We start from the raw sequence: 26,671 nt of genomic DNA, 5'->3' as shown, positions 1-26,671 counted from the left end.
GCAGAATGGCAGCTGTAGGGATGACTGACAGCAGGTACGCCTGTCACTTTAAGACTTTCATAGTCTATCAGCTGCTGCCTTCATACCAAGTCAGAACCCCTGGTATGCCCAAATTAGCTGAGCCTTGAAGCATCCTGTTATTAGAAGATTATTAATAAGCAACAAGTCCTTACTCCAACTTTTATCTAGGCTTTCTTTGGCTCTAAACTACGCCTCCTGATCACCTTATGTAATTATTATGAAATATCTACAGTAACACAGCACATCCTAATCTTGTCTAGTTAAGGGGAATTGTGGCCAATTAAAAAAAAAAAAAAAAACAACACAACAGCACTCTCTTTTAAAAGAAAAACTGCTAATTATTTTTGCCTTTTAAGAACAAAATGGTATTGATGTGATCAACAAAACAGTGGAACACAAAGGCAGCCAGGCTTTTGTGCTTCAGGATCATGCAGTATTAGAATACAATACAGAAGGGCAAGAAGGAATTAACAGGCTCATTTTGGTCCACTGCACCTTTGAGAGATAACACCCCACACCTCTCCACCTGCCACCCTCCCAGAACACATCATCATGATGATGTCAGCATGGACAACATCGGAATCAGGGTGCTCATTCCCACCTCTCAGCTTGGAAACAGACAGAAAATACGCTTTCACAAGCTTCCTGCAACTGTAGGTCCCTTTGGAAATTCCTATGAAAAGGGTCTAGGGCCTATTGCTTTCCAAGTTCATTCAAGTGAGAGTGATACCAGCAGGAATTAAAAAGCCTATCCTCAGTTGTTACAAACTGAGACGGCTCTTTGTACAAAAGGACACCTATGGCATTACTTCAGCTGTGGAGCTAACCCTTTAGCAGATTGTCTGTGCAGAACATGTGTCCTCACTACAGAGAGGGGAATCACCATGATTTCCATGTGCATCTGCATGCGGCTATCATGCATTCTGGACCAGCAGAGGCAGGCAGATATAAACCCCCCTAATCCCAGCAAATGAGACCATGGTTTTGGGAAGAGTTATACCTTCTCTTCATTGCTGATGTTCCGGGTGGAAGTTCTCCAAGTGATGGAAGGGATTGGGTCCCCAGAGGCCTCACAGGTAAGCGTAATCTGATCCTCCAGCTCCATGGCTGTTTTATTCTCCACATAGGTGATTTTGGGTTTTGCTGAAAAGAAAAACCAACTTTCATTCAGTTGGTGCTCAGAATGAAGCTTGCTTTTCAACAGCAATGTTTGAAACAAGCAACACTGGGGAAAAAAGGCTTTTGAATTGGCACAAGTTTACTCCCATATGGGGAAGGGAGCAGAGCGACATTTAAGAACAGGTTACCTCCTTGGAAAACTAGAAGACATTTTTTACACGTGCTTACAGCTGAGGCTTGTAAGAGGACTAGAAGAGAGCATATCTGAAGTAGAACCCATTTAACAGCGTACAAATGATCAGTTCCTGGGATTATCAGCTAAGTCTTCTTTCTGTCTACTTTCTCTGCCTCAAATTAGCCTTTTAATAAGCAGCTTTGTCAAGTGGCTGCAGGGCGATGGGACTGGGAGAATTATATTCCTCAACGCTCCCAGATTCATGGAAGGTAGAAAAGCTGCTGATTCATTCCTGCAAGGTTGAGGTCATTCACACAGTGGTGGGGTGGAGTTCACCTCCCTGTCCAGGTATAACAAGTCTCACTGAAGTGCTAAAGCCCTTTTAATAGCAGGCTTAGATTAGGATTCGGCCCTCTAGGCTTGGAGGGCCTCTCCAATCTCCAGTCTCACACCAACCCCTGCACCAGATTGAATTTCTTTTATTAGAGAGGAAGCAGAATGGAGTTGTCATCTGCTTCAGACATACACAGACTCCATTTTGCCTAGCATGATGGCAGAGGTGCACAGCATTACTTGGGAAAGAAGCATCTCTGGATAAGCCACATCAGCCATTATCTGGGATAAGTAGGTTACTTCCAGCTTGCAGTAGTAAGTTACTAATACCCAAATGGATTGTAAAGGGGGGATGGTAAGAACGTGCTTACCAAAGACTTTGAGATGAATGGTGGCATCCTGCTCTCCAGCCTTGTTCTCAGCGATGCAGATGTATTCTGCTTCATCACTCTTATCCACCTTCTTGATGATGAGCTCAGACCCATCGTAGTTAAAACTGTATTTCTCTTCATCATCGGCCTGTTCTACTGGCTCTCCGTCCCTGCAGGGCACAAAGCACACTGGCTGTGTTGGGGAGGAGAAGCAATCAAAGGCTATTTGTTTTAGGCTTGTTGTTAATGCTAGAACTGTGTTACTACACAAACTCCTCAGGCCTACATTTTGATCTATTCCTAATCCCTCCTGTCTTAGAGCTCTTGGCAGATGCACCTTTCACCTCCTGACACACATCATAGCCTATATGCAAGAGCTATAAACACCTCAGAAGGTGTCTTCTGTCCTTGCATATCAAGTCAGTATTCCAAGTTGTCATTAGCTTTTTCAACATTACAACTTGTCCTCGTAACCTTCACCAAAGGCTACACAATTTCACGAAGAGTATACATGAAGTCTGTATCACTGCCCGATAGAGAAATTTAGACCCTATCAAATGAAGAGAAAGACTTTAGACGTGAATCTCCTGGCATAAAAAAAAATAAAAAATGCAATTTACAGCATCCACTTTTGCCTGCCACACAGAATCAGGACATTGTACACAGCATCTTACTTTGTCCACGTCACAGTTGGCTCAGGAAAGCCATCAGCATCACATGCTAAGGTGACAGACTGGCTGAGGTTGGCAGTGGCATTCATAGTGGTCTGCCTGGCGCGCACAGAAGGAGGTACTAGAAGAGAAGAAATCCACATTCAAGTTAGAAAGGATAGAAGATGTGAGCAAGAGTGACCTCTGGAAGGCTCACTGTAAATCTCTTCAAGTCACACAGATGTCTCTAGTAATTCAAACCCATATGCCATCACCTGCATGTTTCAATCAACAGGTTTAGAGCCTGAACTCTCCAAAGCAATTAGCACAGGGAAGGAAGGGCAGGGGGTGGGGAGACGCACAGAAAATCAGTACTGTGGACAAAATTACTTGAGTCCCAAAAAGATCAATACCTCACTCTAAGTCATGAGATGCTTAAGGTTTCACTTGCCATGATAATTTCCTGTAAACATCTGGTAGTCAGTCAATTTTATGGACATTTTTATTAGACACAGCAGACAAAGATCAGTAAGATGATGGTAAATCATGAGTGTGAATTGAAAGCAACATTTTATCAGCAGCCTGGAGTGCAGGTGCCCTATATGCTGTCCCCATACTAGCCTTACTCTGAGCTGCTCACCATTTACGATGACCTGAATATCTTTGAAGTTTATCTCCCCACGAGCCAAGATTCGTCCCTCACAGCGGTATGTCCCTTCATCTGTTTTCTTGATTCCCCGGATCTGCAGGTAGTTGTTGGACAGGACTATAAATCGAACTAGAAAAGACAAAAGGAAGGTTCATCCAAGGATCCTCAGAAAAGCTCACTGCAAGTAACAGGTGGTTCTTCTCTCCACACCTTTTCTGGGTTGAGACAAGGCTTAGTATTAGAAACTTCACCTTCCTATCATTTAATGGAGATGCTGCTGCAACTGGGTCTGACAGTGCCAAGAAACAACCCAGATGTGGGTAGCAAGCAAACTGCTCTGGTGCTTTATACCGCAAGTATGCACAAAGAGATAAACAGATAAATACACACACACAAACACATTTACATGTAATTAGTATCAGACAACAAGCTGTTTGAAACTTGCCCCTCTTGCCCAAGGGTGGCAGAGGTCAAGTCTTTCTAGAGTTCCCATGTGCCTGCAAAGAGCAGATGTGGGAAGCACAGCTGAGGCACGAATGCCCAACTGGAGTCAGGGCTCTGGAGTGCCCTCTGACAGTAAAATGCCCCTCTGGGTAAGACAGTCTGCAGCATTTTGAAAGAAAGGGAAAGGTTCTTTCAAGGAGCTTTTAGCCCCTTTTTTCTTAGGAAGACTGGAGAATGTCACAACATGCAGCTTTTCTGTCTGATGGCATTTCTTTTATCTGAAAATTTTTTCTAGCATTCCTTGGTCTATTCCAGTATCAAAGCCTTATGGCCATTTCTGTGGGAACATTATTGTTTTGCCATAGCCAAACTACAGCACCTTGAATAATTAAATTCACATCCTAAGATCTACTGTTAGGTACAAATTGCTTCTCTCCTCCCTTGTGACCACCACCGTTTTGTTCTCCTGAACCCCTTGGTATGAGCCTGATTTAAGCCGTGATGGGAGATGGACATTTGACCCCTGAATGGACAAGCACTGAGACACCTCTTGTGCCTTACCATCTTTTTTTAGGATAACATCCCTGCCTTTGTGCTTCCAGATGATGGTAGGAGGCAGTGAGCTGACCACATCACACACAATCACAGCATCATCCCCTTCCTTGAATTCCTGAGGAGTGGGAGCATTCTTGAACATCAGCTTTTCTGAAAACAACAGAAGGAGAAAGTCACTGCAGCTTTCTCAGCACACCTCAAAGCAGTGCTTCTGACTCAAGCCTGAGAAAAGCAAAGAAACCCCAGAGGACATGTTCTCTAGAAATCCTCATGTACCTGAGGGGATGATAAAGGTGTGCCTGACTCAATGCACTGCAACACAGGAAGCCCATTTTCCAACCCTGCCTCCCAGGCACATCAGTGGACAAATCAATACTTAGCTCACCAATTTGTCCACACTGCAAAGAGAAAAGGTGATCTTGGAACTGCCCAGCTTCCAGCAGGAAGGGGAGGAGCTGCCATCATAGCTCTGAGGGACAACAGGCTGACTCCTTATTATAACCCTTCGGAATGTGTGATCCTCTTCACTGAAAACTAGCCTTACCTCATAGCATATCTGTCATCCACAAAAGCTACTCTCTCTGCTTACTCCTCCCAGACATTTATGATGTGCTAGAATCTTCTCCTTCTACCCCTTGCTCTCCTGTCTTTCGGGAGAATGTAAGCAGTAGACATGCTGGTAATGCCCCGACAGGCCAAGGTCCTAGTTCTCACTTTCTCCTCAAAATCAAGAAAGGAGAAGGCTGCATCCTCTTAACATCCCCTTTCTTTTCATCCTCCCTTTTCCCCTTTAAAAATAGCCTTTTCTAGGAAGTTAAAATTGTAGCCTCCCTAATCTTGCCTCATAAGTGTGCAAGGTATATCAAAAAATAGCCTCGGAGCCGCTCTCTTACGGAAAATTTTCACATTGACGGTGGCCTCAGAGTCTCCCTCCTCCACGCTACTGACAACACATTTATAGATGCCAGCATCATCAATGTTGGCGTTGTAGATGGTGAGGGTGGAGGAGTAGTCATCATTTCGCACCACTGAGATGCGCTGTTGGTTCGGCGTCAGCTTCTCACCATTAGGGGAAAACCAGGAAATGTCTTTGTATTTGGCCTCCCCTGCCACTAGGGACAATAAAAGAAAACAAAGCAAATTGAAATGAGTTCCCAACAAATCTGCACAGAGGAAATAAATACAACCAGTAGCGCTATGTGGAAGATTGACCCAGGCGAAGGGCTTCCGGTACCTCAGAAGCAAGTAAAGAAAATTCTCTTTCGCAGCACTGTGAATGGGCAGCTGCTGTCCTGCAAAAACGCTATTAAGTTGGTTTTATAATCTAAAGGGGTGCACCCATTTCAGCCCATAATGGCCTTCTATGCATCCTGGGACCTCATGTCCCAGTCCCTACACTATGCAGATCAGCCCAAGAAATAAAAATCTCTTCCTGCTTAAGCTCCATCATTTTTTCAATACATACCTGTATTTGCAGACTGGGCTACTTTGCATATCAAAATTATGACTTTGCTGTAGCAGGAGTTCTGGCATTGATCAGCTTAAATCTCTTGCTGCATCCAGTGTAAATCAGAATTGTTACTAAGTGGTCCCAGGCTGTCTCTTTCTTGCAGCTCGCATGTCTGCATTCCTCAGAGTGGCTTTGTTATTTGGGACAAACTCCTATTACTGGAGGGGCTTTAACTGATCCCACAGCTTTCTGAATGCAAATATCATCACAACAGCACTTGCTCAATGTATACTTTCATTTTTAAAGCAGTGGCATTAACAAATTACTCTGCAGTTAAGCACTCCTGGATCAGATGACCTCATCACTTGTCCCAGTCAGTATGCTCCTGCTCTGGCATTTTGCTCCCAGAGCTCACTGTTGCACCTATTTGCTCTACGTTATGCTTCATGATGCTACCATGTCAGTGCTCCAACATACTCAATTCCACCCACGAGAAACCAGACCAGCTGCTTTCAGGAAAACCTCTAAAGAGGACATGTGAATTCTAATTTGGAAAATGCCATAAAATTGTAGGACCCGCTTTGGGGCACATGGAGTGTGTTAACACTGCACCACATTGTGCAGGAGAATAGCCTGGGGCAGTTGGTGGCCTGAACAAACAGCAAATTGTGTCACAAGAAATGCAGGTTTTCAGCAGCATTAAAATCCTTAGTTGCAGAGGTAACAACTCAGAAGTCACCCAGCACTCCCATTACTGCTGTTACCAGTTTCTTAGAGAAATAATTTGGAAAAACAACAGGCTTAATTCTAAATTCAAAAGATCAAAAAGTTGTGGAATAATGCAAGGTGCCATTGTTGTGGCTATTGCTAAAGCTTAGAGACAACGCTTCAGTACCTGTTTTTTCAATTTAAAATCTGTTTGCTGGAGCTGCTTTCTGTTGCCAGCTCTCCAGGGAGAATGCATTTACTGTTTCCAGTAAACAGCAACTGTTGCCTTTGCTACTCAAGTCTTATAAACCATAAGGGCATATGAGAAAGAAAGAGCAAGTGATCTTGCAGCGAGACCTGACACTGGAGTTTTTATCCCAGAGTAAATACATTGATTGACCTTGCCAGCAAACCCATATGGAGACAGCTGATGCCGTAAGCCATCACTCACCTTGGCATAAGAAGAACTTGGATTCTCCAACACTGATCTCCCCCTGGCTTGGAACAATGTCCACTTGTAGAGAGGCTGCAAAAGAAATGAGCACATACAAGAGGGTTAGACAATAGGAGTGGTCTTCAGCAAAAAAGCTTTGCAAGCCTTCCAATCCCTGTGGCTCCTTTACTCACCAAATGGAAGAGCATAGGGTGGAGCATTCTTGGCTTCACAAGTGTTACCCTTTATCAGTATTTGAACGTACAGTGACAAAGATCCCCGAGGACCCAAAAGTAGTAGCTAACATTCAGAGTTACTTCCAGCCCTTTATAAAACCACATGGAATGACACAGAAAAGGCTGATTTTCATTCAAATCTCTACCACGCTGCAATACTAGGCAGCACGCTTGGTGTGCACACTAAAACATCAAGCAATCTGTAAGGACTCTTCTGAATTCAAACTGGAATTGGCTGAAAGACCTACCCTGGCAGCAAATACAAATTATCTTTCCTTCGGAGACTTCTTGTTGCTCTATACGATACCATATTCATACATGCCCCAGTTACCAACCATCACAAATGCAAAGTGGGATTGACTGGCATGCTCCAGGTCCTTGATCTTCCTTGATCTCCTCTCTGATCTTCCAGTCAGAAACCTAGTCCAAACAGCCAGCAAATTGGAGATGTTTATAGCAGACAAAGCATACCTGAATTAGAAAGGAAATTTCCTCCAATATATGCTGACAAGGACTATTGACAGTTTGTGCTTTCTGCCTTCACAGTACTGGCCGAGACTTGCTTCCAAGTTCATCCAGGCACATTTCACCTAACTCCCTTTTACTGCAGAGATGAGAATATTAGCAATACTTTGGTCTCTTCCACTGTCTTCTTATGGAATATCATCAGTGCTTTGGCTTTCATGTTACCATTTTTTAGTTGTTGTTTTCTTGATTTTTTTCTTAATTTAATTTTCTTTTTAAATAAGAGACTGAAGGTCTTCTGGCAGCAGCGATGGAACAGATGTTCCATGGACCAGAGCGAAGCATCTATTACATGCTTGTCTGGAATTCAGGGAGCCTGGAGAGAGTGAAAGATATTGTACCTTCTGTGCTCCCTACGAATGAATCCAGCACAGCCTCAAAGGAATCATTTAAAAATAATCCAAGTTAGATAATAATTCCAGAGAGAATATTTGAGGATACTGTTGCTGAAAGAAAAAAAAAAAAATATTCTCAAGACATTTTCAATTTCCCTTTGGACATCTTTAAGTCATGTGCCTTGTCTGAGGATACCCTCCAACCTTCCTTGTACTTTTCACTGAAGTACACATTACCCTTCTAGCTCCTGCATTCAGACTTTTTTATTTCCACGTAATCTAATTTCTCTTAAGTATACTACTTTAATATAATTCAGTCCCAAACAGAACTGCAAGTACAAAGAGCCAAATATAATAAACTGCTAAAGGTTTATTAGATTAATTGCAGAGAGGACTAAGTAGCCTGCTTCTATAGGCTCATTTTTGTTGTTGTTTTTCTATAAATCTTTCCAACATTTGAATTTGACATTTCAAATCATATTCTGGGGTGCTCTATTTGGGAAGGTCTCTGCTGTATGGAATGAGTGCAAAGGTACTACAAAGAGATCTATGATTCTATGATCTTAAATGTCTCAAATTCAGACCTCCAAGTTCCTCCAGACCAGATTTCTGCTTTGTATTATCTAAAACATTTCTCCTTCTGCATTACAATGGATCTAGATTTGAGCATAGACAGTATTACAAACTCAATTAATGTCTTTGGGCAGCAGCTGCAGCAATGTGCAGTGATGCAAATACTCCAGAATGACATTACAGTAGTTTCCAGTATGAACAATCCAGAAGCTGGGGGAATCAGCAAAAGACAGGCACTTTCTAATAATGGGACCTTTTAAATATTTTCAAATTATCAATTAAACTGTCTTTTATGATCTTGTCTTTGGCATGTGAGTGATAGCTCCTGTTTAGAAGTTAAATTTACAGAACTAAAAATCCTTAGTCTCACCCAAATGAGAACAAATTATTATTAAGGAACACTTAGAGCTCCTGGGTGAACAGTTAAGATGTTTGTTAAAGTTCAGAGTCTCCAATAATTGCTGCTGTAAAAGCCTTCTCAACTTCACTAGGAAAGTGAAAAAGAAAGGCCAACATTGACAACAGAAGTCCAAAGTTCAGGTTTTGAATCTGTATTTAGGTATCTAAATTAAAAGTTGGGCTTTCAAGAATAACCAACCTCTCTGAGCAGCTCTCTAAGAAGTATGGTAAGTTTCCTGCCTCAATACTTAAGCACAGGGTAGGAGCTTACATTTAAGTCCCACTACTGAAAAACACTGTATTTTTTCCTCGTTTATTTACGGAAGTGAAACTGATTAGCATTTGACGGACAAAGGAGAAGGAACGTACCATTTTGGAAGTGTCACTAGAAATCAAAAAGTCAAAGATGCTGAATTTATTAAAACAATCCTATTTTAATACAGTAAAGGGAGAGCAAACAATCACTGCAAAGCAAGTTAGACAGACAAGATGAAAACTAAACAGATTTCTGGCCCATGTTGTGTATAGTCCAGTATATTTATTTTCTGATTTTAATTACATTGGTACTAAACAAGTGAGAAAGGAAAGCAAACCTCCCCATTTTCATGTTCATTTACAATCAGCCTTCCACAATACATATCCAAGTATGCCCAACGCCCTTTTCCCCCAGCATCATCACTGCCTTCTTCATAGCACAAATTATGACCCATTAGGCAGAAAATATAATTTGATTCTGGCTTTCCTCCAGCTATAGCTTAATGCTGCAACAGCTCTGTGGCCTAACAAGTCCTAGTTAAGTATGGATTTCAAGAGTCCAAAACGAATAGGTTTCATTTTGAATCTGCAGCCATTAACTTGCAGAAAACAATCATCTTAATTGAGCTATTCCTCTTCCCCATGTAGCCAAAGCACTTCTCTGCCACATTACTGCAAATGCTTTGTCTGTAACCCTCCATGTTTTCATGCTGTAGTGCATAAAACCCCTTCTCTCAGAGCAGCTAATTTTACCTCCAGACCACAAAGGCATTAGTTTTAGCTGCCAAACACACCTGGGTTTTTAAGAAACATGCACTGCTTCAGAAATGAAAACCTGTTTGTATGTGCCAATGGCAACATTCCTTACAGTACTTGGGAAACAGACATATGGACTGTGGGGTTAGACATTAAGTATATAGCTATACACAGAATGAAGAACTGCCTGCTATCATTAAAAAAGGACATAAGTAGCAGGATTTTCTGATAAGGAGTCTAAGAACATTTCTTTAGCCAACAACCATTCTGACACAGCATTTCTCTTCATAAGTAAGACGGAAGCAATTAATCTGAACCAGTGGAGCTCCGCAAAGGATAATAATAGTGCAAGGTCCATGCCAGTTTCCTAGTTTTACTCTCACCAGATCTTAGTGGGCTAGACTGATAAATGCTAGTATTCCATCTGAAAAGACTGAGATACAGCAGTAAACAGAAACGACCCAGCCAAGATTCAATTCAAACCAGGGCTTGCGAGTACTGTGCACTCTAATTCTGGCTAACATTTGCAGGTATGCCTGTATGTCTTGCCTATCCAAGAGGCTTTCAGAAGGAGGGGACATTAAAGTATCCCTGGATCTCTTGAGTAACAGGAAGGGGTATGTTACAGCTCCTCTTGGCCTGTCCAAGACACTCTTCTGAGCCTTGCACTTTTTATCAACTGGGAACATGATGAAGTTGTGACTGAATTCCCCCACAGCACTGCCTTGCAAAACCAGATCAGCCCAAGGAAGGGCATTTAGACTAGTCATCAACTTTTCTACTCAGCCAAGCACCGCTAGCGAACAGTGGGGTGCTAGTAAAATAGCTTTGAGCTAATTAAGTTGTAATATAAATTCATACTACTTTTCTTTCATTCTTTTTTGGCCACACTACACTATATAAATATACCAATGGACCTCTTCCACACTTTTGAAAGTTGCTGCATGCTGGGAAGGCAGTGGCAAAGGCTAGGGTTATTAATGCCTTTCATTCCATTCTCAGGTGCTTTCTGTTAACAGCTAGAAATAAGAAAAAAGACTGTGTAAAGCACTGAACTTTTCATCACCCCAGAATTCAGCATCTGTGCTCTTCCTTGAATCTTTTTTAATGCATGTCTGTGCCAGAGTAGATGCAAAGAATAGAAGGAAATCACACAATTAGGAAACATCTTACTGTAAATTCAGCTGAAAGGCCCAGGCAAGAGATCTGAGCACAGGCAACAGTGTCCAACTCTCAAGATTTCCCCTTGTTTTTTGTAAGGACTCAGGTCCTTCTGTATATTTAAGTAACAGGCAGTTTTTCAAGAAAATGAGACCTAGAAATCACTCTTGGGACACAGGAAGTTAAAACTTTTTGGAGTCTTAGAAATGAGAGAAGGAAGGACATCCTTGGTTATGTCCCATTGAGTCAGTGCTCTCTCTGCTTCACCAGCTGCAACGTTATCATTAAATCTCCCAATTAATTACTCCTAAGTAACAGAATTTCTGAAAAGGTTATGCAGAGGGGCAGCAATTCCTTCACCAATAGTCCCCCTGTATGTCAGCACAGTCCCTCCAACCATGACACGAGAGAGGCAGAGGAAACCTCCTGATATTATTACTTACACTGGAAATGCACTTTTCAAACCTAGCAATTACCATGACACAGAAACTGTGACCTCATGAATAGTAGGAACCAGACAGCCGGTATTAACAAATCTACTTCGCACTGCACTTCCATTTCTTCAATCTAATACCAGGAACAAGATGCTGAAGTACCCTGTGAGAGGATCAGGTAAGTCAGACGCACATTGTGTATCTTGGGACTTTTCTTGAAGGAGACTGCTGAAACATATAGCATTGTATCTGCATCACTGCCAGCTTAAGGCCTAATTAATCCCTTTTACAAGAAAATACTTACCTGAAAAATCTTCTCATTGATAGACACTTCCTGCTAACCAGATTTCATGAGCTGACTTGAGCAGGTTACATCACGCAAATCTCTGATACAAGCAGAAGAATGGTGTGATTGCTGCCTCGGTACTAAACACAGTAATTCCATTATTGCCTTGTTCATCCACTAGCAATCCATATGCACTGGATTACATACTATTTCATCGTATTGAAAACATGTTATCTCTGTGCAGCATACAAAACAACAGGGATGCCTCTCAAGCGCTTCAAGGGGTTCAGCAATATACAGTATTCCGTTCACACTGTTTGAAGAAAACCAACAGAACTTGGCGATCTACTGCACATTAGGAAATGGGACTGATTTAAAAGGCGCACATAGGTAGCTGTGTGGCAGATGACATGCTAGAAGCTCGTATCCCAGTGGTACTTTGCTCACATGTCCATGGTTCTGGGTCACTACCATACTGCTAGGACTGTGTCTTTCTGTTTTAAGATGCTCTCCCTGCTTTCATCTCTCCTCTAGCATTCGTTTACGTCCCTCAAAGGACAAGCTGTTAAAAAAAAAAAAGTCTCCCCTCAAATGCTTATTCTAAGAGAGAGCGAGCTGACACACATGAATCCACATCCTTTACACTTGATTTACCTTACCCCAGAAAAACTGCATAAGGCCAGCGTCATTCAAGAAACTGACGCTGTCAGAAGCGCCACTTTGTCTTTTAAAATGTCAGTGTGTTGTTAAATGCTGCTATTGAACAGCAACAAAGCGACAAGTCACTGGCAGATGGTGCTATACTATTAAGCTGGTTTGGGAAGTAGAGCAGAATATCAGCTAATGGTGCTGGGCTCGCCCTGGAATGGCAGACTGGAGTTAGTATAGTATGTTCTACTTTTGAGGGTACCTGCTGCTCTTGTCTGTTCTGCTTATTTAGTGGCCTGTACAGAAGGTGTATTACAGAGCTTCCATCCAAGGAAGGAATACTTCCCTCTAATTCTTTTGACCCAACAGGGACACTCCACAGAGTTTATATTCTCTGCATACCTACATTGGATGTATCTGAAAACACACAGGCACAGCTTTCAATGGACATACTGATACTGTGACAGTGTTCTGCACCAACACAAAGCTACACTTAGATCCTACTGCTAAGCCGACAGATATGTGGGATCCTTAGCAGTAGCAACTTCCGAAATGGTCTCCAATACTTTCATTACCCTCTAAACAGAGAGGGCCGGGCACAGCAGATTTCCTATAGCAACCCATCCATCCTATCAAAAGCACTCCTGCAGGGCCTTATAGAATTACCTGTGCATTTGTCTCAACCTCTTTGTAATTTAGGACATTATGGTTATACGAAGTACTTTGACAGGCAACATCATTGTTTTTCTCCTAGTTGCTCTGTCCAAGCTTGCTACCTTAGCAACTTCATAAACTCAGCCTTTACTCAAAGTCACATACTGAAGGGTTCCCTAATTTGCAGTGACACAGCAGGGCTGAAGCACAAGAGGGCTTCCTTTCATAGAATCATTTTGGATGGAAATGACCTTTCATACACAAGTAGGTCTTACAGGAAGGATTAGCTGTTTACCCACCTAGAAGAAACATGCTGCTGAAAACATTCACGTTTCTTTAGTAAAGACAGGAGGGATTTCTCATATGTGGTAATAGACTTCATGATATGAAGCATATGGATTTATTTTTTTTTCTGTTTTTTCACTCTTCAGTGCAGTAAGGTTTTTAAAATGTATTGATTTTTTTTTGAATGGGAGAACTTGTATCATCGGACTGCGGCCTCTCTGCTTGCACTGGGTAGGGTATTCTTTTCCATCGAAGCACTTTTACAAAATCAGCTCTGTTAAACAGATTAAGGACAGGAGACTCAGCCTCAGTTGAAAGCAGGCCACACACCTGAAGAAATGAACTAGTACAATAGGTCTTTTAGAGACAGATGTGCAGTGCAAAAGCAGGAGAACTTCATTCTTTACTGTGATGGTGAAAAAGGAACAGGCACCCCCCCCCCCCCCCCCCCCCCCCAAAAAAAAAAAAAAGATCCCATTTAGAGGAGCACAACAGAGAAGTCATCTGCACCAGAGAAAGCCGCAGCTTATTCATTTCTTCTCTGGACTTGACTGACAGTGCAGAGCCACCCTGACTCATGCTGTAACCCTACCCTGTCCTCGGAGCAGCATAACCACATGCCAGCCAGGCACCTGCAGAGCAGAATACCACATCACCTGTCACATACTTACAGTTTAATATACCAAACCCAAATAATTTAGATGCTGCTTCTGCTGCCGCCTGTAAGACATCACGTTTTCACAATCAGAAGACCCTGACATTCCTATGCAGCTCAACCCCCCTCATCCATTTGAGGGAGGCCAAAATTATCTGCTTGGGTCTGCCTTGTGATCATCTGCACTCTAGCCTGAACAATTAGAAGCTGTCACAGTTGTCATGCATGGATTAGGTAACTCCATTGGCTTTTTCTGCATCACCTTCACATGAGAATTCTCCCCTTGCTGAGGGCTAAAGTACAACGATCAAAATGTAACTGCTATTTTGCTCCTGTTTCCATTGGGATAGGAAACTCCTAGTGCTTATATAAACAGAAATACACCAAGGGGAACCTGCTGGACTAGAGACCTGAGTACAAGCACTCCAGGCGAACTCCAACTCCTCCTCAGAACTTCCTAATCAGTCTGCCTGAGTCACCTGCATCTTCTCATCCTTTATTTGTATTTAGGCAGCAACCACAGCATTTTTTTTTTTGCATTTGCACTGTGCCTCGCACAGGGGAATCCAAGATACTGCACTACTCTAAGAAACAGCCATAAGAACCTTAAAGTAATGTCCGACTGCCATGCCTTTGCTTACATCCAGTCAGCAATCACTCCCTGCTGAAAGACTTCTGATTGTTAATCACCAGGTGTAGCGAGCGAGCAACCATCCTGTAGTTGTTAAAGGCACAAACCATACTGTAAGAAATCTCAACATTTCCATTCTACCATAGATGTTGAGAAGCAATATTATACCTGGCTTTTTTCAATCTCTTGTGTTTTCTTCTGGTGGTGGTTCTCTGTATGAGTCAAGATAACAGACTAGATAGGCTGTGGATCTGCTCCAGTCTGGAACCTGTCCTGTTTCTTCTTCTCAATGAGTTCGCAAACAACGTTAAGGCTTTCTCCTACAAACTGAGTCAACAATGGGCTGGGAGGCAGACCCCGATGATGAAATTAGGCACAAAAGAGCCCAGCTGTGTTTGTCCAGCAGCCTTCAGTCCTGAAAATTGAAGATAACTTCTGGAAATTAGGTATCATTCGAGAAGAAACGTTCCTCTGAGTTATTCATATCAAGCTCATTTGTACTTCTTTTACACCAGGGAGAGTTCAACCCTAATTCTTTCAACCAGTCTTTATCAGCAGAACAATTTGCTGACATCATAACCTGGATAAACAGGTTCATCATAACAATGACCTATGTCTTAAATTACACAAACAATTGCTCCCTACTTGCTAAACTTCATTGCTCAGTATATGATCAAACTGACAAATGCAGCACTGCCATGGTTTTTAATCACTACTTAATCGTTATTTTTGCTTTGCAGTTCAGGGAAACGGAGACTATTTTTTCCACTCTTCATTTAATAGACACTGTGAGCCCATTTGTATTCTGCTTCCAACTTCAAGCAATAAAGGCCTTTTTAGCATCACATAATAACCGCATTAAAAGGCCTCTTCATAATCACACAATAACACTTTTTATAGCTCTACCCTCCCCCATATCTTTTATCTGGTTACAAAGTTCCCCAGCCCCCAAATAATGCTGAACAACTCCCCATTGATTTGAAAAAAACTCTGTTAATGCAACATCCTGTTCATCTGTAGTTAAATACAATTAGTTTTGCATTTCAACAAAAGAAATGAGCTCAAATTAAGCCATGATTTTGGTAATAGGCAGGGAGCATGTCTCCCTGCTGGGCTAAGACTGAGGCTAACACAGCAGGCTTTACCTGTTAAGTAAATAACATGCCACTTTTAAGTACAGGATAAGTACAGGAAAGTGTATTAATTGCTGGGTATTGGTTCTGTATCTGTCTACGTTCAAAAGGACTCAAGTGAAGCAGAGTGTGAATGAACTGCAGTAAGCTGCATCACCCACATTAGAAGCAAGAAGGCTTCAAGAGCAGCACACACTGCTCTTGAAGATCTATCTGGGGCCATGCAAACAGAATGTCTCGGAACACTAATAACACTTAACTAGAGATTTGCATTAATGCAAATTTATTACAGAGTTATATCCATTGTGGCTCCCTAGGATGAATGTGAGTTCATCCCCCCCTTCCTTTCCCATAAAACAATTACTCCTTTTGCCTTCCACCACTTTGCCACTGACCTTCAAGGTTCTGATTTGAGCTTCAGAACTAAATAAGGACCTAAATCCTTCTGACTTCACAGCATGAATTTTTATCATGTTCAGCATGTGCTACATGAACAAATCTACCATTTCCCTGTAGCTAAAAGAAGTGGGCAGGAATCTACGGGAGGACACACTTGCACATCCAAGGTAGTCTGCCCCTTCTCTGTATTTCTGGAGAAGCCCTTGCCAGAACAATTTCATATCTTTGTATTTGCTTTTGGAAGAGATACAAACCCTCCAGCTTCAGGACAGCTCATCTCAAGCAAAGACAGGAGACACCAACTGCAACCTGGGACCTGACTAAGCCAGTATCATCAGAATTTTTCACCCTTCTCTGACAGAGCTTGTTTGTCCATCTTCTCAGCAAGATTCAGGGCTGAAAACCAGAGATCTGGCTTTTCTGCTTCATCCAGCTACCATCTTTGTTATACAAGAATTTGTCTATGGGTTTGGAAAATCCATATTGGAAATTACTCTTTGGTGGGTATCTGTAGAAAACTAACTTCGTCAACAAACACTTGTAGATTCTACATGAATTTTCTGTCTTTTCTCTATTTACCTTAAATCAACACCTATTAACCACATAACTAAGCTTTAGGGCAATGAAAAAATGGGGAGAGGAATTGTCTCAGGTTCCTTCCCCATGTTCACTCTTAACATTCTCTTCGCATAATATTATTACAAACTGAAACACTTTCTGACCCACATTTCATTTCTAATCTCATCTGAAATGTCTCTGCTTATTATCACTTCAATCCTCAGGTTAGTCCATAGACATGCCTCCACTCATTCAAAATCTTACTCTAAATATGGCAAGATATTCAGTCTTTTGGCCATTGAGAAAAATAGCATAGACATGATCGGAAAAAAACCCCAAACCCCCAGAAAATAAAACTTGAACTTGGCCATGAAACCCCAGCTGCGCCTACAGCCAGATCAGGAAGAGGCACACACTGAGATAATACTCACAACACAATGACAAAGTGGCTTAATGTCTGTGGGGCTGGAGATTAGGGAGGAAGGATATAGCACATCACAATCAGATGCCCTCAAGGAGAAAAAAGCACAGTGTTCATCAACTCAGTTGTGTCTCAGCAGAAAAGCAGTGACAAACACTGACACCTTCTGCAGTGACAAACACATTTTTCATATCACTTTCGATATCTCTGAGTGAAGACTGAACAAGCATTCTCTGTACCACGAGTCGAGCGCACAACTTAGAATGATTGCAAAGTGCACAGTGACAGTGCAGCTACCCAAAAATATCCCATTCCTAGTCACTTGATCATACCTAATTCTCTTACAACTCCCTGGAAATGTCCCCTTTCAAGACATAAATTTGAAGTTCATCTGACCTTCCTAGTATGGAGAGAAATTTAACTTATTTTGTTTTCAACACTTAGTGCTGGCTGCGGCTATTCTGTTTACATACCATAAAGTCACCTTTATGGTATCACACCACCCTTTCCGACGCCAGTGTTTCAAAAGAGTATACACATCTGAATCCTTGCTCAATGGTCTGCATATTACTCACACATTTTCTAGCTCCTGCCAGTAGATTTATGCCCTATGCATTTGTGTGGTGTTTCCACTGTTGCGTGAAAAGGGGCCAAGCGGTTTTGGCAGAAGATAAACCCCCTTGCGTTCTAACACTCCCCACCGAGGTGGGAGGCTAGGTGCGGCTAGGTTTAAAATCCGAGTGATGCCCATTTCAGCATTATCAGTCCAATCGCGTTTAATATGTATTAAACTATTACGATTTGGATACACTAACAGTGGACTGCACCTTCAGTCTAGTCGTGCTCCTGAACTAGCACGGCCTCTCTCGAGTCTTTGGTCGCGTTCAGTGAGAAATCGAAACGACTAGCTGTTTAAACAGTGCAGTTTATTTAAACAACAGATATACAGGTTCTTTAGGATTGCTGGTGATAAATACACTGTCTGCAAAGCACGTGCAAATAAAGATATTGTTAAGTATACAAACGCGCGACAAAATTATAAACAATACAGCCTGGCTATAAATGTAGGGTAGAGATTCTCTAGAGAAATTTCTAAGTCCCTGAGAAAGCACTTGGTGTAATCGAAATCTTACCCAAAGGCATCCCTATGGGGGGGAAGAAAGGCTCAGCCTGTCAACTGATCCCGGAAATCAGCGATGGAATTCTTCGCGATGGTGTCTTCCCTGGCATCCCCTCTCTCTTGGGCTATTTTTATACTATTTTTTTATCTTCAAAGTGGTGTTTGAGTGACTTTAGTCATACGTACTTTTATTACGATTAATGTGCTCAAGGAGGAGTGTTCGCACCTCGGGGGCGGATAGTCTCCGGGATGGAGGTGTGTTTTTGTACATTGTGGTGAGCAAAGTTCGCACAACAGGACAGCATTTCATCAACATTTGACGAAATGTTGGCTCAGGTAGCGTGTAGGCTGCTTATCTGTTCCGTAGTACCATCTCGTCCCCATATCTGCTATTCGTCACAAGGGAAGGCCACGAAACAAGCGCGTTCCATTCCATCCCTTGTGTAGTTTCGCAAACAACCTTCTACAGGGAATCATAGATGTGGCATTCTTCGCGTGCTAGCTGCGTCTGTATTCTACCTCAGAAGCCTCTTGATTTTATGACTTTCCTTAATGTGTGAACAATGCTGTATTTTTGTATTCTTGGCCCATTTAGTAATTATTCCACATCCACAAGATCATCTCTTACCAGGATATTCTCAAATGACAGGCCATAGTAACTCCAGCCTAAAGAGAAACCAGGGTGAGTTGCGGGGGCAGCAGGAAAGGATGAGGGTACCTGAGGAAAGAGCATAAAGGGACATTCAAACCCTCAAACCATCTGAGTACAGTCTCTAAATGCTCTCCTAGGTACAGAATATTGATACTTTCAGCGAGTAAGTTTGAGGAGTACGCCGTGTTGCTTTCACGGGAAGAACCAAACAGTCTATGCAGTCCACACTGGAGAGTAGTACTCGTGTAGCTGGTTAGGGGAAAGGAAAACTCAATTCTAAAACCAGCTGGGATAGATAGGTAACGATGCTGTGTTTCCCTGCCAAGACATACTCAGGTTTCCTTAGCAGTCTTTATCCGCCTTTTCATGGGTATTCTAGGGTTGAATGAATTACAAAGGTAGGGATGTGGGTATATTACAGTAACGGTGCCTTCAGGAGATTAGATAAATAGGAAACAATTATGTGTAACACTGAAAAGCAGCAAGGAGGATTATTACAAAGCAAGAAAAGGAAAGAACTACACAAAACAGAAATAAAAGAAAACAACAAATACTAGGATTGCATCTACTGCAGGATGTAAAACTTGTAACAGAGAGGGAAAGGGGAGGCAGCTATCCTACTCAACATTTGATCAGCTCACTCTAGCACCAGGGGTCATTTAAGATTCTTGATAGACAGCTATCTCTCAAGAGCTGAGGGCGTTTAATTTATTTGTTTACCTTTTAAGTCCCATTAATAGCTAACTTCCCAGTTCTCAGTGCTCTTTCTGATATTCGCTACTTTTGGCTTTGAATACAGTCGGCAAACTTGGACAGTATTTGCCTTTGAGGCAACAGAGTTCCTCCAGCAGTAGGAACCCCTGTCCTCATGCCACTTCTGTCACAGGTAACCTTCTGGCAGTAGCAGTATATTTCTTTCTCCCCAAACAAGCAATCAGCCCCTAAGATTACAAAGATCTATTGTAGCAACCCTCTGAAGGTCCAGGCCCTCTACAAACAGCAGTTACCTAGCATGCTATGAATTCACAATATGAACGAGCTTCTGACTAATACCAGAATGGCAAGTGAACAAAACATAGAATAGCTTTCAAGGAAATTCTTGTGAGATTATTACCTCACTACCACTTCTGCCTTTGAAAGCCTACCATCTATAACAAAAAATTGCTAGAAGATGTCCCTCGAAGTATACAGGCAATATATACATATGTAAAGAGAGCGAGTGTAACAGAGTATTTGTCTATGGTCAAACTCAGATGACTCAAATTCCTGGGCTACCCACAACCCCCCCTAATCTTATGCTAGGTGTGTGACAGCTTTTTTCAGAAGACATTGTGTGCTAGCATCTACTAGTCTACCTCTTCTCCCTTGGATCCAGTGCAAACACTCACAAACACCAAAAGCAGCAGTTTCCTTTTCTGTCATTGATATGCTTGGGACCGCTGTCACAACAAAGCAAGCAGTCTTTCACAAGATGTACACCATTCACTGTCACCACAACACAAGAGGAACCACAGCAAACAAAGGCCTGCTTTCAATAAAATGGAGAGGGATTTGAGATGGGTTAGGACAATACAGGTGGGGATCCACACATGAAACAATATGCCTCTTGAACAGACATATTAGGAAGTAGCCTAGAGCTCCAACAGTTGTTAGAGTTAACTAAACTCTTGAGTTTTCCTTCCCAGATATTAGTCAAAGGGAAGTGAACCCAAATATAGAGCCATCCAAGTATGAAACCATTTGTTGGTTATATTTCCTGAACGGCCTTAAGAAAAGAAATTGCAAAGGAATAATCCCTTGGATAAGAATTTTTCACATCCTGCTGCTATGCTTATGTGATCAGCTACTTCTTTTTTTGAATCAGAGGCAAATGTCCCTGAACCCTTCTCAAAAAGGACCCAGACCATAAATCTGAGTCACACTGCTTTCATGACAGCAAGCACGGAACAAAGCATTGCCTCTGCCACACCTTTTATTTCCCCAGATAAAGAATTATTGGGATCAACTGGATCTAAACAGCTTTCAGCACCTTCAAGCTCGATTAAACAATTCCCTAAAAGCTTGGGATACCACCCTACCTTGGTGTAATGACTCTTAACAATAGCCCAATAAAGCAGACCGATGGGGCGCTTCATATTTAGAAGACTGTCGCTGTGGAAAAGGAGATAAAGAAAACTAGACTCATCCCTTTATACAAACACATCAGGCAGGACTGCAAAGAACAAACCTGGAGCCTTGCAACTACGATACAAACAGAATTGCCATTTGTAAGAATCTGCCACTGATGCTCTTTCACTGAAGGTTGTCCATTTCACAGTGCTCTAAGAAGCATCACCTAGCGGATAACTTGACTGCTGTGACTGTTTAGAAGAAAAAGCTTTGTTTAAAGAGTACCAAGAACACTTTCCAAAACACTTTCCTTTCTCAACAACAGTCTTAAAAAAATAAGCTAAATATACTTGAGTTACTGTTTCGAGGAGGAAGGAGATAGGGAAGAAAAGTAAGTACAGAGCAATAAATAACAGCCAACACAAGTCTGTTTCCAGCTGTCTGAATTCTGTCATCCAACCTGTAACAGAATAGCCGACAAAAGCCTGAGTGAAACAGTACTAGCAGGATGTCTTGGTTTATGACCTCAGTGCATAGGAACAAGGTGAATTTCTGAGGCCTGGAGGTCAGACTGTGGTATCTTCTGGCATCAAGGTTGTGGAATTTGAACGATACACCCAGTTTTTATATATCTAAAGGCAGCCCTAAATATGTGCAGCTAGAACTGCGTGGAGAAGGATTTAGCGCCCACTCAGGTACTGATACAAGCACTGGGTTTTCAGAGGAGCTCGCCCCGCCTACTGACACCGTCTTTGACACCTGGAAACAAATTGAATTTATGGAAGTTAGTGGAAAGAAATACAGGCTAGAAGTTAAAGTCTATAAGCAAATGCACTAACAGCACAAACTTTCAGTTTTCTGTTCCCATTGTTTTTCCTTTGGATTACATTCCTCTGCAACATGCAAGTGAAGCTAAGAGAAAATGCATCACCTTTTGGCAAATAAAACCCAATATGGATAAAATGGGTTTTAAAGGCAGAACCCTAGGTTCACTTCTTAAAGACTATACCTCTAATTTCATGTGCTTCTAGCAACAGTTCCCCAATTAAGCTCTGCAGTGCATGCTAAATTCCAGAAAGAAACAAAATTGGTTGGGAAAAAATATCTACTGGGTCTAATGCCCACAGCTCTTTGAGTAAGGGTAGGATTTGTAAAGCTTGTGAGTTCAGCAGATTATGGTGAAAGCCCTCAGGATTTAATATACAACAAAGGCTTAACAAGACAAAGACATGCCCCCTGTACATGGTCACTTTATTAAAAATACGCTGACTGCTCAGGAGTAGTAGGCAGGCAGCTGGGATTGATCTCAGATGGTCTGCAGATCCAGTTCCTCCCCCTGTCACCATGGTAACCGCTCAGTAATTCTGCCATGAATTGGGAGCAGGGGATTGTTGATACCTTCAGGGAATATCAGAACATAAAGATTCAGAGAGGAAGCAAACAGCAGCTTACCATAGTGCCACAACAAAATGCAAAGAGAAACACATAACCAACGCAACCCTTAGAGGGGAACCATCTGAAAAAACACCCCAAACCTCAAGCTAGTGGCCTGAGGTGACCCGCAGCTGGTATGTGTGGGAATGCACTTCATCCTGTTGCTATACATGCCGTACTGTAGTCAACACAAACAGACAGCACTACACACTGCATAGAGGGCATACGCCCTGCCCATCACTGCAGTATCCCACTTCTAGTTGAGCACAGTGCTGTCAACCACAGGTTTTTGAAATGGCTGAGACAGCAGTGGCTCTTGCAGAGCATGCAAAAAGCAGGGGCAGCTCTGATCCTGTGCAGTGCCTCTGGCTGCAGACCCCCTTCTTGCCCAGCCAGCTCTAGTGCTAGACACAGTCTTCCATTGACTACCCTGGCCTCAGCTGGATAAAGAGGTACCCGTAGTACGTCCAAGGTGGATTTATGGGATGAAAAACGCCATTTGCAAAATGACTTGGTGGTTGCTGGAGGTGGGAGAAGGCTACCTCACTTGTTGCTTTAAGGAAACCAGATGCTGTCCTCTTTTAAGGCAAACATACTTCAAATCATCATATAAAATAGTGTAACCTTGACATTGAAAAACGTGCCTGCACATGGTCTGGGTGCAGGCCCACAATATACTCTTACAAGGGACAAAACTAGCTCTCTGAGATGAAAGCCTTGTCCACTAATCCATCTGCCATTCTGCAAATGTCTGTAGATTACTTAAAACTGCACCCTGCCAGAGAAAGATACGCTTGCTTGCAGCTGAAATCAGTGAGCCACCCAGCCTATGTAATCACAAAAACATAAACAGGGAATTCAGAAAGATTTCTTGTATGCTTAATTTAAGTCAAAAATACTTTGATTCTGGACAAAGTGACACGCCCAAGTTGATACAGGCAATCTGTGCAGAAAAGAGGGAATAATTCAGATTGTGCCCAGAGCTCTTGCCCAGGTTGTGACCCCATCCTTTGTATGTACAGGATCTTTGCAAATATTGCTCAGAAGTGCTTTTAATTTTTGATGTGACCACAAGATACACCAAAAAAAGAAAATGATACCACTAACACCTTTTCCTACAGAAACTTATAAACCAAAGTAAAGCTTCTCAGACATACAAACAGTTTTACATGGAACACAGTTTTATGTCTCTTCTGATAACATTCTTGAAAAAAGCTTTTTATTGCTATGGATAAAACTAATAGCCCTATTTGCCACAGCAAATATTTTCATTTACCTGAGGCAGAGTAAGCCAAGATGCTTTATGGAGCCATTAAATCAGAGTGCGGACAATTTTAATTAAAAACTAAAGAAGTTACAATCCTCTGCTGAAAAAGACACGTGGGTGAGTGACACTGCATTGGGGGTATATTAAGAACCCAGAAAAGATGAGGAAAAAACCCAGGATTTGTAAAAGCTCACGATTCAACTCTAATCTTGCTGCAGCTAGTTCGTCTTGGCAGTCTAGTGAGCGACATGCACACATATTGCATTCTTTTGTGGAGCAGAACTATTACTTCACTTGGCAATGCAGCAGCAGCTAACAAGCCTGCAAGAGCTGAAGCTCTTTGGATGTCTGTGTCATTCCTAAAATGAGGCAATCCCTATGACCTGCAAGCTTCATTTCCCCTGCCATCTATCATTTAGCCTTAGTGAATGCAGTAGCATTGTTAGCATAAGATTTGATTTGCAAGTCTTGAATAATTCTTTCCCAACCTTTTTTATATAGTGACTTAGTTTTGGGACATATTTTTAGCAACAATTAAACTTGGACTAGCTGAAAAGCTTGAAATTAAGCATTTACTTCATAGAAATTATTAACTTCAGTATAACATTTCCATCACTGCAGTTACTAGATTCACTGAAGGAAGCTCTTTTCTAGGTTGAGCTCATTCATTCCATGAGTGGACTGTTGTTCCCATATTGTATAGTGATTTCTCCCTTTGCCTGACCTAGCAGGGGTTAGCACCAGAATCTCTCAGGAGAAAAAGAAACCTTTTTCTTGTACTTCAGATAACTGCAAGAAGAAAGAAAACATGGAATGTAGTTTCTCTCTCTTCTCTCCGTTTCCAAAGAGGTCAAATCACAGGCAGAAGCAAAACTCTCTAATTCTTAAATCCTTGTTTATGAAGTATCTTCGGGTGTAAAAGCACTGGTGCATTTTGGTCTCACTGATCAAGCTGAAGCACAGCAGGTAAAAGTCACTGACATTAGTGAGAGTGGGACTTGGCTTCTCCTGCTTCCTCCCAGGTTTAGCAGCTTCTGCTTAAGATCATATCTCTTCCTAAAGTACTTAGATATCAAGGTAACAGGAACAATACAGTCCTCATCAAGAGACCTGATATAGCAGAGCAGACATCCAGGCTCCCATTTCCACGAAAGGTTCAATTAGATGATCTTTTGAGGTCCCTTCCAACTTAGGCTGTTCTATGATCCTGTAACATCTTTTCCGCTGTAGACTATATGTTTTTTTTCTTACAGCTCACTGTTTCTGTTCAAAATTAATGAGAAGTGGCTGTAACAGTACATGAAAGGTCATGTCAAAATCAATCCTATCACTTGGGTAGCATTGTTACATTGCCATAAATCAAGCAATCCCATAGTACAGTAGCTCTGATTTGCTGACAGCATCCTGGAAGACTAGTTACACACACAGCCATTTCTAACTTATAGGTCATACATTTATTATCTATGAATCTATCCTGTGGCAGCTGAGGGGAAGACAAAAAGAATTTAAGTGTTGAAGGGAGAAGACAAAGAATCGCAATTTTTCAAAAGCAAGAAAAAATATAAAGGGCCTTCATTTTCCGATGCCTCTTCTAAGCTGCTTCAAGGAACCCAACTTGAGGCAGGTGTTCTGCACTTAAAAATACCAGGATCTGCAGAAATTTCTCCCAAACATCCAAATCCAAAGCACCCTGAAGACTTCCTACCTGAGTTTACGTCAATTTTATTTCCTTAGGAAAGTGAACCAGCTTCAATGCTGTCCCCCATGTGTGGGGTTAGCATCCCCATCATCGGCCAGTGTAATCACAGGTTTCGGCCAGCTGGGACAATGCAGAAACAGTCTCAAAGAAAAATATGCTCTTCAGAGATTAATTGGAAATCAGAAAGAAACCTAATACTGCCCCTGTTGAAGAACAGGCTGGAAAGTAAGCTTACTTGGCAATAGAAAATTCCCATCAACCACAAGTGTCATCTGTGGGAAAAGCACTGGTCAGTGTCCACAATCAATCCAGAGACAGGACACCATACTTGACAAGCTATAGCAGTCCGAATATGGATCCCAGCCTCAACGGAGGGAGGTTCTTTCCATCTATGGAAAACCCTGTTCAGTGCAGATTTCCCACACACAGAATACCCAGTTCTAGCAATGCAGTCCAACTTGTGGCAATTAACTGGACATGACTTATCAAGTATTTACTTCCTAGACAATGACTTCTAATCCTCTGAATCATACTTTATGTCAATCCATCATTCTGTATTACCAGCACTGAAGCAACAGCCCTTTGTCTTATTTGTCTCGGAAAGGATTTCACAATGTCCAGGTCCTTAAATGTTCCACACGCATTTCAGAGTCATACTGCCTCTCAAATTGTGGCTCATAAACAGGCTTCAGAGAGAGTACTGTATATTTTAATAGTTTAAATTCATACCTGGAGCCATCTTTTGCCAAGTAAAAAGTGCCAGAAATCAATACTTTATTTATAATCTTTCATAGCTAGTGGGACTTCGGCATTCTTTGATAGCTGAGTATCACTATATAGTTTAGAAAGAGATAAAAATCATAGACTTAGAAAGAAAACATAATACTTACCGAATTTTAATAGCAATAATAATAAATATGCAGTTACTGCTACTCAACAAATGCAAAGAAAAAAAAAAATCTCACTTTTAGTCTCAGTTTTAATTTCAGTATGAATCTTTGAAGTACTCCGCCTTTAGATGCCATCAGAGTTGCACAGCTGAAAGAAAATAATCTTCTTGTGCCTGAGTACACATCAAGACAAGTTATCTGCATATACCTACAAATTCAATGGTCTGGTGCTGTTGAAAATAAATAAG

General features: G+C 41.8%; 1 protein-coding gene across 12 annotated transcripts in view; it reads right to left on the bottom strand.

The window, feature by feature from the left end:
- Positions 1–26,671, bottom strand: part of NCAM1 (neural cell adhesion molecule 1) — a 145,110-nt gene that overhangs the window by 50,164 nt on the left and 68,275 nt on the right. For all 12 annotated transcript variants that reach the window (XM_074561197.1, XM_074561193.1, XM_074561199.1 and 9 more), the window contains exons 2-8: positions 6,927–7,001; positions 5,211–5,429; positions 4,324–4,467; positions 3,310–3,447; positions 2,694–2,811; positions 2,020–2,189; positions 1,022–1,164 (exon numbers count right to left, since the gene is read on the bottom strand). In XM_074561197.1, coding sequence (XP_074417298.1) covers positions 1,022–1,164; positions 2,020–2,189; positions 2,694–2,811; positions 3,310–3,447; positions 4,324–4,467; positions 5,211–5,429; positions 6,927–7,001 — 1,007 coding nt within the window. The remainder of the gene's footprint in view (positions 1–1,021; positions 1,165–2,019; positions 2,190–2,693; positions 2,812–3,309; positions 3,448–4,323; positions 4,468–5,210; positions 5,430–6,926; positions 7,002–26,671) is intronic.

The sequence above is a fragment of the Larus michahellis genome, chromosome 17, assembly GCF_964199755.1.
Source record: "Larus michahellis chromosome 17, bLarMic1.1, whole genome shotgun sequence".
In the NCBI taxonomy this organism is placed as follows: Eukaryota; Metazoa; Chordata; class Aves; order Charadriiformes; family Laridae; genus Larus; species Larus michahellis.
Note: the sequence above shows the minus strand (reverse complement) of the source record. Positions and strands in the feature narration are given on the sequence as shown.